The sequence below is a fragment of the Doryrhamphus excisus genome, linkage group LG21, assembly GCF_037039965.1.
Source record: "Doryrhamphus excisus strain RoL-2023G ecotype Guam linkage group LG21, RoL_Dexc_Guam_v1.1, whole genome shotgun sequence".
In the NCBI taxonomy this organism is placed as follows: Eukaryota; Metazoa; Chordata; class Actinopteri; order Syngnathiformes; family Syngnathidae; genus Doryrhamphus; species Doryrhamphus excisus.
This window is the reverse complement of record NC_136377.1, coordinates 8,624,016-8,637,459: the sequence shown is the minus strand read 5'-3', so window position 1 is coordinate 8,637,459 and position 13,444 is coordinate 8,624,016. Positions and strand designations below refer to the sequence as shown.

General features: G+C 38.8%; 1 protein-coding gene across 18 annotated transcripts in view; it reads left to right on the top strand.

Moving 5' to 3' along the window:
* Positions 1–13,444, top strand: part of nrxn2a (neurexin 2a) — a 166,881-nt gene that overhangs the window by 54,669 nt on the left and 98,768 nt on the right. For all 18 annotated transcript variants that reach the window (XM_078787855.1, XM_078787869.1, XM_078787866.1 and 15 more), the window contains 2 exons: positions 2,004–2,305; positions 9,784–9,945. In XM_078787855.1, the coding sequence (XP_078643981.1) occupies positions 2,004–2,305; positions 9,784–9,945 (464 nt within the window). The remainder of the gene's footprint in view (positions 1–2,003; positions 2,306–9,783; positions 9,946–13,444) is intronic.

Sequence of the window (13,444 nt, the reverse complement as noted above, 5' to 3'; positions counted from 1 at the left end):
GCCCTTCCCCGCCGGCCAGTCAATATTGTAGCTGCAAACAATGGAGCAAATCCTGAATAAGAAGAAACACAGAGACGTGGTTTCCTGTTTTTCCAACCGCCCATACACAATATGATGATAATCATCTTTATTTATACATGAAGTTGAAGACCTATTAATAAGATTAGAGATGCTCTACATAGGCTTTTTAGCTATATACCATATTTGTATATTTGCAGTGAATAAGCCTATTAGTCATTGGTCATTTGTGTAATGATTATAAAACGTTGTATTTCGTGTTTGTATCAGTATTGCATGTACAGTATGTTAGCATGTCTTCCAAAGTAGAGGACGCCGAAAATGGAATTTAAAATTACATTCCATGGTGTATTTATTTTTTGGGGAAAAGTTAGTCTCTTAGTCTGTACACACATACTAATACACAGATGACAATATTATACAGAAGTCTTCATAAAACCTAGATTTTGTAGGTCTCAATCATAATTGCCAGAAACTGCAACAATGGATAGACATTGATGTATGTATGTACATATGTATATGTATATATATATATATATATATATATGTATGTATGTATGTATGTATGTATATATATATATATACAGTAAAGTCTCGTTATATCGATATCGGTTATAACAAATTACTACTTATTACGATACTATTTTCATTGGCAAATTTCTAGTCTTTTATGATATAATTAGTTCCGTTAGTACAATACCCGGTTATTATGATAATCCGGTTACTACGATGCCCTTTTCATCTCCCGCCAGCCAATTTGGTCTGCTTATATCGATACAAAAGCAGATTAAATCAATCTTTGCTTAAGGATTTCAATACCAAAAAAGAACACGGCGAACGGCTGCTTCCAGTCAACTTTATTTTTCACACTTCCACCACCAGAGCGCAGCACACACACCGATTCCCGCACTTCCTGGTTCACAGGTCATGCTCAACCCGCCCCACATAGCTGGCCAAACACATGCCTGCAACAGAAGAACCAACTGACATAGCATACACACCTATTCCAACGAAGACACAAGCGTACAAATACATGTATTTAATTGTATTGTATTCAGATATCTTTTTATCGCTTGCAATAATCACTGTTTTTCATATGTACATGCTGGCGTTCGTGGTTTCTCGCAGGCATGTGTTTGGCCAGCTATGTGGGGCGGGTTGAGCATGACCTGTGAACCAGGAAGTGCGGGAATCGGTGTGTGTGCTGTGCTCTGGTGGTGGAAGTGTGACTGGAAGCAGCCATTCGCCGTGTTCTTTTTGGTATTGAAATCCTTAAGCAAAGATTGATTTAAGCTGCTCGACATTGTTCTATACTATAGAACAATGTCGAGTGCATTATTGCCCACTTTTAATGCAGTTCGGCGCAGGATCGGATATATGGAGTCCGGTTATATCTGTATTTTTTCCGACTCCCGAGAATATCGATATAACGAGACTTTACTGTATGTATGTATGTATATATATATATATATATATATACATATATATATAAAATAGCGCACAATTGGCTATTTTGTGATACAAAACGTCAAAGTGAATAACCTCTTCTATCAGTTCCTTAGACTTTTTTTTTCCCTGTAGTGGAAGTTTCGTCAAACTGACACGTTCGTACTGACATTTTAAAAATGCCATTCATGAATCAAAGGCTTAGGCACAATTAGCTCCTTTGTTGCTGTCAACAAATTGTATGGTAAAGGGGAAAAAACTGTCTCTGTGCCTCCTGTCTGCCTTGTCTTGTCTCTTAGATCTCACCACTACAACACATTTCTCACAGAGATATATGAATTTTTAAACACTACTCAGAATTTCTTTTTTTTTTATATTTGTAGCATTGCAATGGAGGTCTGAGAACTCGAGTTGACACTTGGTTCTGTATTGTTTGTAGGTTTATCATTGTGGTATTTCAATAGTCTGGAGTACTTACTGTGTAGACCTGAAAATGATTAAACTATTAGCTAACAAATGCTACTATTCTCTGTTCATAGGGCAAGGGGAGTCATTGGCCACCTTTAAAGGAAACGAGTACTTCAGTTACAACCTGTCCCAGACGCCCATTCAGAGCAGCTTGGATGAGATCACATTGTCCTTCCGCACCCTGCAGAGGAACGGCCTGTTGCTTCATACAGGGAAGTCGGGTGATTATGTCAACCTCTCCCTGAGGGATGGAGCCTTGTGGCTGGTCATCAACCTGGGCTCTGGTGCCTTTGAGGCCCTGGTGGAACCAGCCAGCGGAAAGTTCAATGACGAAGTCTGGCATGACGTTCGAGTGACCCGCAACCTCAGACAGGTGAGGATACTTTTAAACTATTTGGAAAACTACTGTTTGACTAAAAAAGGTAATTGAAAATATGCTCTAAGAATCAAGAATCAGTGTTTTCCTCAGGTTTTGGCTTTTCTGGGTTTTTCGTGCTCCCACAAGCTTAATTATAGTCCTTAAAAACGTGACTCACGCAAGAACAAGCTACAGCAAAAGAATAAACAGTGTACGGCTCACATACAGCCACACTCCTCTCAACACTCAATTGTCACAACAATCATTAACGATAAAGCATTGAAACTTTTACCCCCACGTTGGCGGCAACCTCATTATTGCTAAAACCAAACAAGCAAGCTCTTTAACACAACCCATAACTGCTAGTTTGCTGATCTGATGAAAGTGACAGTAATAACTTTGCAGAGTAGTGGTCTTATTATTGCGATGGAAAGTTTGCTAGTACTTTGTTTACTTTGCTTTTTAGTACTCTTTTATTCATTCAATTCTTGTATTCTTTTATTACTGTGTTTTAAGTCCTTCATGTGTTTTGTATCACACACTTTAGCTTAGTTTAGTTAGTTTAATTTAGTTATAAATTAGGTATAAGATCTGACTAAAACTCAACTTAAATCACAATCTACGGACAGAACTTGTACATAACTCATGGTCTTCTTCTATATAGTTTACTTTCTTTTTTTTAAGTTTCAGAAGGGGTACCAATGACGATGAGCCAAAGACAAACAGGATAATGAAGATAGAACTTTAAAATATTACCGCCATATCCCACAAGGGTGACGTTTAGTACAAATGTCGTTTTGAAGGAAAATTTTATTTGCTCATGCACAAGGTCCTTACCTGGACGTGTAATAGAGGATGTAGTTATCGTTTTGCATAATAGCGGAATAACTTGAAGTAATTGGATTATATTTATAGCATTCTTAACAAAGTAAGGTTAAAAGAGCCTTTTATACAGTTAATGTAGTGGCATTTTTTATATTGTAGAAAGTCTCCCGTCTCCCACACTGAAGTGGCAGCTTGTTGCTAGGCAGAATTCATGAAGCACAATCTTTTATGCTCCCAGGCCAGTGAAAGAGATGATTATATGCCGCTCATTCCTGCTCGTAGGTCAATCAGGCTCACTTCATTTTTGTCTGTAACACATGAGTCCCATTCTTTAGAAGTTCAGGTAATTCTAAATCCCTTGAGGAAATATTTTTTAGGTAATACAGTCTTCCGTGAGTGAAAATTCTTGCAAACAAGTGTTGCTTCTAATGAATGTTAAATATGTCTGCTCTGCAGGAGACCCGCTCTTTGTGTTACTATGCTCCGCTAGAGATTACTGGCTCATAGGTCATTTCCCTCGTTCTCATGAAACAGATTGCTTTGGTGGAAATAATCAACATCTTGTTTTATACGCAACCAAGATTACTGTATGTTGTTCTTTCCCCCCCATTCCTAATCTGTATTATATCGACAAATCCCATCACCGTGGATACCTTTAAACCATAACTGTCACATAGGCAACACATTTGAAATACATTTTTATCTGCAGATGATGCAACGTTGCAGAGGTCATGCAAGCAACAGCAGAGCTTGTATAATGAATACAGGCAGTGCATGCCAAGTACAACTCAGCCCTAAGGTTTCATATTCATTTGCGCTGTCCAGAGAATAAGGCATGACGCTGAATCCCCCCAACCGATTGCCTGGATGTGTCTTTTATATTAAATGTGACTCCATTGCTATTCATTTGACTGTGGTCTTTCTATTGAAGCCACTTAACAGCACACTAAACCTTCACTAAATTGACAGATCATGTGATCATACTGCCTATATGCTTTTTACAACAGCACTTCCTTGTTTCCCAGCGTGCTTTGCTGTATTGTTGTTGTAAATGACTAATAAGGTAGTTGTTGGTTATTCTGCATTATTTGTTAGTTGTATGTTGTTATTGACATATTACTTTGGAATATTAACCCCCCTGCAATTTCTACTGCTAGTAAGTTCAATGTGAGGTGTGTTGTTACTCTAAAGAGTTGGCTCTTACTCACAGAACTTTTGAGGGGCTCAGTATTATCTGCGTTATGCCTCAATTGCATCAAATTGTCTATTTACCCACGTCTCTACAGCATCGACTTTGATTAAAAGATCCTGATACCGATATAACATTTTTATGCTGATATTGGGCTGATAATTATAGGTGACCAATAATATCGGACAACCCTAATTATGACCTGGATGTACTAAAATCCAATGTTCAAAATTCAGATACAACTCACTAACATGGAACAATTTTTCTGATTTACTTGTTGATTTTTGTGCAAGACTGATCCCAAATGCAGAGACTTTAGGCACTGGACTAGCAAAGGAGAGAAAACTAAGTACAAACTACACAGACAATGCAAACTAATGGCGATAGTGCCAGGCAAGATGAGTACAAATAAATAACAAAAAACAAGAACTTAAGTCGAGCAACTCGGCAAAAACAGGGAGAAACCTGTCATGTATTTCCTCGTATTTGTTGTAGTATTATCCCAGAAAGCAAAGACATGGTGGCAGGCGCAGTCAGAAAGGTCTTAAATAAGGGAAAAAGGGGGAGGCTCGCTAGGAGCGGCATGTCTAATGAAAACAGTTGCAAAAAAAAAAAAATACATAAGTGCTCAAACTAAGGCTCACCGGAATGCAAATGAAAATGCAAAGAACTGACAGGAAGCAGAGTGCATGGAAAAATACAAATGTCTAATGAAAAGCAAACAAGCAAAAGAAGGAATAAACTTGATCTTCAAACCACCTCTATGCAACTCAACGATCCGACAACTTAAAGAGCCAACTGAGCGAAATGGTCCTCAGATTTTTATTAGCACCAGGTGCGCTCCGAGTACCCTCAAACAGAAAGTGCAGATATGGAGCCAAGACAGGAAGCTGAAACACAAAGTAAGAACACCAAACAGGAAATGTATTGATTTTTTTTATTAACTGGAAAACATTTTCCAGTTCTTATGTTTTATCTTTATATGAAGTCGAAGAAGCCTTTCTTTCTCGAGGAAATGTTCTGATACATTGTTGTAAAATGCTGACCACCTCCTGGTGAGCTTTGGTATAAAAACCTCAATTTTGGCAGTTAAATTCAGTCGTTTAATCAGCAGAGCATAAAACCATCCTGGATGCATTAGACTTTCTGCTAGCTGGTGGTGCTGCTGTTTTTCCTTTCCTTCTATGGAAGATTGCCAGTGACAAGCACCTTACAGCTCATGCACAAGTGACCCCTTCTGGATGCAGTGGTTCTGCTGGGGCCTCTTGTATGACATTTGCCGAAATGATGACATCACACATACATTAAAGACTTAACACGGGTTGTAGAAAGACATGCTGTATAATGGATGAATTTTTTTATTATTGGTGACATACTGACAGACAGAAACTGACAAACACAAACAGGCGGGTGGTGAGATACAACGGTGTGACGGTAGATGCTTGAAGGAGCCTCACTTGATCAAGAAATGCGCAAATTTTGTTAGATTACACTTGAATCGACAAATATTAATATCAGTTATATTGTTTTCATGGTATCATTATTCTTTTTATCATCATAATCATGCCAAATATTTATATCTGTCAATAATTTCACTTCCTGTAATGTTCGCATGTCCCACTAATTTTGTACATGCAATGTATTTTTTGAGAGACTATATTTGTACCGTCAACATGCTGTTCCGGCAAGTTTTCCTGAATTACTTTTGCCTTTTTTTATGCCAACGCTCTGGGCACATATAGCGGGGAGCGTGTGCGACACGTTCAGGCACATAAATTGTGTCAATTCATGCAGAACTTCCTTTGGGCTGAGCTGCCAAGTTATATTCTTACCTCAGCTTATAAAACATCTGCAACCCAAAAGTCTCACCCCTGTGATCATTTCCGCCACATTGAAACTTTATGGAATTGTGCATCTCTGATAACACTTTATTAATTCCAAGGGAGACATTCAGGGAGTAAGAAATATGTTGAGAAAAAAATAAAGTCAATGTTCACTTTCAGTATAATTTGACTAATCTTGTAGTGCATTTCAAAAGAAGGCCTTCCTGTGTATCTAATTCTCCATCAGCAGTATATTATAGAGCCTGCCACATTAATCACAATGTAAACGTACATTCTCCTCCATGCCCGGCTCACTTCCCTAGACTTCCACAGCAAAGGAGATTCAATGCTTGCCACGTCACTTATGCTTTCAGCCATGCATTTGATCCCTGTGTAAATTGCCTTCGCCTCAGATAAGTTACCTCCCTGACATGTAGATATGGAGAACTTTAACTCCCAAGAGAATGCCGGTGGAAACATTTTATTAGATCCGCGAGTGCATTTCAGGCAAGAATTCCTCCAATTACCACCTCCCGCCCTCTCCCCTCGCCCGTCTCCTCTTTTACTGAGGCAGACAAAATCATTTTATTCCTTTTCTGACCCTCATTAATGACGCTGCTGCATATTGATGTGCATGCGCAACACACATGCAGTGCTCTCAGCCCGCTTTCCTGATTTATTATTTTTTGGCATGTTGGTCACACTTAAATATTTCAGATCATCAAACAAATTTAAATATTATAATATATTATGAAAACAGTTATTATTAAGAGAGGAAGAAGAGGGGAAGACTCACCCAAGAGGTCACAAAAGACCCCACAACAACATCCATAGCACAACAGGCCTCACTTAAAGGTTAGTGTTTGACTCCACCGTAAGAAAGACACTGGGCAAAAACAGCCTGCATGGTAGCGTTCTCTCAATTTTGCCAGAAAACATCTTGATGATGATCAAGATGATCCCAAAGTCCTTTAGGAAAACACTCTGTGAGACATAATAATGCTACATTTAATGCCACATTTCAGAAAAAGAACATCATACCAAGAGTAAAATATGGTGGTGGTAGTGTGATGGTCTGGGGCTGGTTTGCTTTTTCAGGACCCGGAAGACTTGCTGTGATAAATAGGACCATGAAATATGCTGTCTACCAAAAAATTCTGAGGGAGAATATCCGGCCATCTGTTTGTGACCTCAAACTGAAACCAACTTCTAAACAACATCACACAACTAGTAATCTGCAAAATATGGTTTTGTATTGGGGGGCATTTGTGATCCGTGTTTCTCCATTGATTGATTTTCACAAGCCTAGAGCGCCCTCTCACGGCTGTCAGTGTGGAAAAAAAAAACATATATAGGTCACTCTGGAGTATAAATCGCAGGACCAGCCAAACCATGAAAAAAGGGAACTTATAGTCAGGAAAATACGGTATATATATTTTTTCTGACAAGCAGCCCAAATTGCAAGGTGAAGTATATTTGTTGTGCATATATCTGTTTGAAATGTTCCCAGTATTGACGAGAAAGTCGCATTTATCAATTTAGAGACATAAAAGCCCGTTTGCTTGATGGGCACTATCCATCAAGCCAAAGCCAGACTAGCCCATTTTCCAGAGTCAAAGCTAAAGATACTCAAGGTTTTACCACAAGACGGACAAAAAAATCAATAGCTGTCACTACAAGAGAATGGCCAGCAAGAACTGACACCTGAACGTGTCACATCACTGCTTTAGCTTTTATCCTCCTAGCTTTCAACATTGAGGGGATTTATGGCATGAAATCCGTGTAAAGGTGTGATTTATTACTGCGTTATATGTTTACTAAGACCCCCACCGAAAACGCTGCAACGTTGCTATCCTATGAAATCAACTTCTCCTTCGCTCAAAAAACCGCTACCATACAAGTCCCTGTTTTTAAAGAGGCCCTTTATCACGGTGGAGTCACCTAATCAAAATGATAATTAACCGTGAAGAATTGTAAATCAGTCGCTGTAGATCATTAGACCTCAACACTGGCAGGCGGCTTTAATTTGGTACACCAATGAGATGCAGAAACTGCTTCTTTTCAAGTCATATAAAGTCTGAGATACTTTACAAACATCATGTTGCGAATATTTGAAATGATTGCACTTCCAGCATCATTTAAGTTGAACTTTAATACAGTATCTATCAACTCAGATTGCCTGGAAATTGAAAGTATTTTAACTAAATGTGATAGCGGGAGCTATTCCATCAGTGAAGAAATACATGTTAAGACAGGGCTGATTGTCATGGCAACAATAATACACTTCTTCCCTGTTTTTACAATTTATCCCTGCTGTCTGTTGTGATGTGACTGATATGGCAGTGGGCCAGTGGGCAAAAGCAGTAATTGAGCCCACCATTTCATTATTCTTGAGCCCCAAATTAATTGAGTTTGCTAACATGAGCAGCATCCACATTGCTTTTGGTGCCAAACTATGATTGGAAGAGTCGTTTATGGCGTTTTGACTTCACTGCCATCTGAGAGAGGAATCAGCAGAGATTTTTGAAGCTGTAATAGCTTCCCAGATCTAACATATGATATGAGAAAATAAACCATATTTGGAAACTTGCATAGGTAACACATCGCTAACAACTAGAACTATGGCTGAGTCATAACAAAAATCTATAAGTGATCATATGATATTACAAGAACATCACATTCTAATTACAGATGCTTAATGGCTTTTTACTGATATATGATATACCGAAATTGTCCAGCACTCTATTACCCATACGGATATCAACCAATACCAATATTGGTGGCAGCTTTTCCCTCAAACTAATGTTAGGTCACATCATATGTAGGTTTTTTTTCAACATTTTGTCTCAACAAAAGCCATTAAAACATCATAACCAATTAAAGGAAGACACTTTATTTCCTCTTTATTATCTCAGCGCTTTCATTCCAAGACCCTTATTTTGTCAGATTCCTTGTTGGCAGGATGTAACACATAGTGTTTGTATAGTGAAGGATGGAAGTGTGTTGTTTGGTTTTTGTACTCTTGACCGCTGTGTATTGTGATGGTGAGATGAAACTGCATGCAAAATAAAAAGTGCCTGCCGTGCTCCACGGCTGCCGTCCTTTTGTCGTGTTGAGCTTGCACAATGTCAGCGAATATCTTATTAAGAACCTTGGTTACATATATTTACAACCCGAAGACCAAACTTGGAAATAATCCCAGACGGTGGCCACACTTTCCAGATTGTTGCTCTGCCCCGGAGCAGCTTTAAGGCGCATTAGCACCTAGCATGACGGTGTTTAGCCCTTAGCTACGAAAGTGATAGAGCAACCAGATCGGCTTGATCGCGTGCAGAAGCCGATATTAAAATATAAATATAAAATACATCGGATCGGAAGCTGATTCCGATCTTTAAGATCGAATCGAGACATCCCAGTTACTAATGCATTTGTTTATTTATTAAACATGCACCAAATCTAAAGTTATGTAAAAAAAATCAAAATGTGTTGCATTAGCAGCTTACCTTACTGGAAGAAAACACTACGGAAACTGTTACCTGTAAGTAAGAATAACAATAAACAAGGTCATGAACTGTGGATTTCCCTGGCATTTCAACAGAACTAAATGGATGGAATAATTGTTGGTGTTCTTCAGTCTAAAAATGCCTAACTTTCAGGTCACCATCTTGGTGGACGGGATACTGACCACCACAGGCTACACCCAAGAGGACTACACCATGTTGGGCTCGGACGACCTCTTTTACATCGGAGGGAGCTTGAACACAGCAGACCTGCCAGGCTCACCGGTCAGCAACAACTTCATGGGATGCCTCAAAGATGTAAGTCCTGTTTGACCTCTGCAAGACCACTTGAAATTCTATCCTGCTCTTTTGAGATAACTCCGCCCCCTTTCTATGTTGTCACGGCATGATCTTCTTATAGAAAGTAAGCCTTCACATTAATATTGACTGTCCTGTTGGAGGGTGTTTCAAGGAGAAGCATTTAGCAGAGATGCTGCAATGTGTGTGTGTGTAGAATCCGGTGGGAACCCCTTGGAGAGAAAGTAGCACCAGTATACATAAGTAATGTAGCCATCTTCTTATTACTGGAACTTCTCTCAGAGATCACTTTTATTTCCTCCTTCCTCTTTTTTAATCTTTACATAAAGCCTCAGCCTGCACGTGTCACTTTGATGATCTCCACATAGCGCTTTAACATCATGTACTTGCGTATTAGAATTATGTCAGGTGGAAAATGACGCATGTGGTAATGCCCAATTTCATCTGTTTCGTACATTATTTTAATGGGGAGCAAAGTGTCATTAAAACGTCAGTGTCGTTGAAGCCAACTCTCAACTCAAATAAGTCGTATGTGCAAGTATATGCAAGTGTATTTTTTTGCATACATGGCAATAAAGTTTATTATTTGTCTCTGCTCTTGCTTTCCATTGAAGCACTCAGGGTAGAACAAACAGCTAATCCGAATTACAGCCTGCACAGAATTCATACTGCAAATAAGGTGGAGAGGATGAACACAAGCAGCAGCATGATATGTGACTGAGAGCTTGGCAGATTATAAAGAATTTCATATTGTATTGTTAAAGGCAGACGGGAGGCTTTTTTTTTTTTAAACTCTGCCAAAACTAGTGCAAAGCTTCATAGCTGCATGAGATTTTGCTCCTTTTTGGGTTATTTTTTTTAGTCACTCTCAACAGAAAAACAACATAGTTTATAACAGACCTACTCATCATCCTGTTCATTTTTTATGGCCAAACATTCCCAATAACCTCTGATTTGCAATCACACATACCATACATAACACCGCAAGTAAAGTTCAAATGTTTGGAGTTGCTCAATGAGGTTGGTCGTATTAAACTTCCCCGGTTCTGTGGCACCACAGGAAACATGTATAATGACTTTCACACTCAGCTGCAACTTGTTTTTCTGAAAAAAGCGCATAAGCCAGGAGCCAGTCAGGAGATCGGGAAGACCTGGTTTCAATTCTCCGCTTGGGCATCTCCCCCGTGCATGCGTGGGTTTTCTCTGCTTACTCTGGTTTCCTCCCACATTCCAAAAACACGCTAGGTTAATTGGCGACTCCAAATTGTCCATAGGTATGAATGTGAGTGTGAATGGTTGTTTGTCTATATGTGCCCTGTGATTGGCTGGTGACCAGTCCAGAGTGACTGGGTGTGTCCGGGGTGTGTGACATTATGTGTTCGGTGTATGGTGAGTTTTTAAGGCTCATGTTGTGATCATCAGTCAAACGGCAGCTGACTCAGCCATTTGGACAACATTCGCCTGTATGTGTGTGACAGACAGAAGGCTAATCAAATGACCCCTGAAAAATAATGAAATTGATCGGACAAGTTGACCAGCCTTTTGCAGAGGTGGAAGACACCAGGTTTGCCGAGTGCTCTCTCAATTACCTAAAAGTTTTGCCAGAGCATGTCCTCTCACATGCAAAGTGTCTTTTTTGTCTAAATTAAGGTGATTTTATGGTTACTTTTTCATATCACATAGTCAGGAATCCAGGGTCCCATTGGAATTGTCCTGACTTTTCCCATTTATGTGGCACCGCTGGCCAACAGCAATCATTATAAATACATTGAAAAATGTGTAATTAATCAATGTGATCGATATCAGCTGATTTCAGTCCTGGATGATCAGAATCGGTAGCATAAAACCTTATCAAAGCATCCCTAATATACTTGTATTATATGTTTTTTCCCCTCGTAACCGGTCTGTTTTACCTTTCTTATTAGCAAACAGAATAATAATGGCCGGTTTGGCCTTGTGCTTTATCTGCAGTACATAGCAAGCTGAAATAGCATTGCAGTCAATTTCATTGTCTTTGGTTGCAAGGAAGCTCAGCACTTCCAGGGAAATGAAACAATAAATAAATCATGCTGCAAGCAAAATACAAATCAGCCGTGCTGCAAGTGTAATTTTGTATCGGAAGCTTTTTAGCTTTGGAGAGCTTAATCTTGTCTTGACTTACTATTGGAGCTTGCCATCTTTGTCCGTTTTCTCCAGGTAGGGGTGTCCTTACATATGCATTTTTTACAAACAACCCTGGAGGTCTCCCTCAAATGAGCACCCGGTACTCTCTGCAGTTGATTACCTAACTGCCCCAGCCACTATATGAGGAATACTGTACATCCCTGCTATTTGTGAGGGTGCCACAACATGCCATAAAAAGCACATCATGAAAAGTGAAAAGTGAAGCTTCTTAATCTAAAAAAATTAGATACTGTATGCTATATGCCTCTTACTGTTATTATGATGGAATCAATTTCACTCAGCCTTTATTAAGATATGTTGAGTGGTTATTTTACCTTGACATGTTTCGACTGTCATCTGCAGTCCTCTTCAGAAGGGAAAAACTCCACTCAATATTTTTAAAAAGGTCATCTGAACATAAGAAATTGAACATTCAAACACAAAATGAATATAATCCAACGACTGTACATCTGAAATTCAGTTTTCCACATTATGAGATGATTACAGGCATACACTTTCAAAATGTTGTTACACAACAATGTCTTGTCAAAGCATCTTCCTGCCGGAAAATGTTGAGTGAATTGACTTTTTTTGGACAGTACCCCCTGCTGGATTCATAATTGCAGCACACTTTTTCCCCTGACAATAAGCACCACTCTGTTTCAGTTACCATAATAGAACTTTTGATTTAAGTTGTAGTTATTTACAATATACAAAGCTGCAAATATGTCTCCCTGTGAATAGGCCAGAATCTACGCTAGCGTTCTTGTCCATTTTTCTGTTTTATTTTCGCCATCATAGACACAGTTGCACTCAAACTGATTTAACCTGATACCGTAAATAAAATGTTTACGTATATGATTGCAGTAATTTGCAAGGACCAACAAAACCATTTAAATAGCTCTTTGCTGCAATTGGATTTCTTGTAAAAGTGTGTAAGTCAAACCTTGGTTTTCATATTCATCGGTTTTGGTATGTAAATGTAAATGTGGTAAATCTAAATACATCTATTTCCCAAACAAACACCCTACATATTGCTGACTCACTGTCACTGCATTTTTTTAGTGAGTGCAATAAGATATTTGCTATACCTACACAATATATAAAAAAAAAGCTGCAATTTAACAATATCATACTGCCCCAATCCAAGTGAGTCACAAATTATGAGAAAAATCCCCAAGTACAACCACAATAATAAACATAATGCTACATTAATATGTGTCAATCCAAAGCTATTGGCAAGATTTGCATGGTATCATATTAATGTGGTTGTATCAGTTAAAAATTGCTCATCTCTCCTAAATAGCAATGCATTTTTAGAATTTTCTTGTACCGC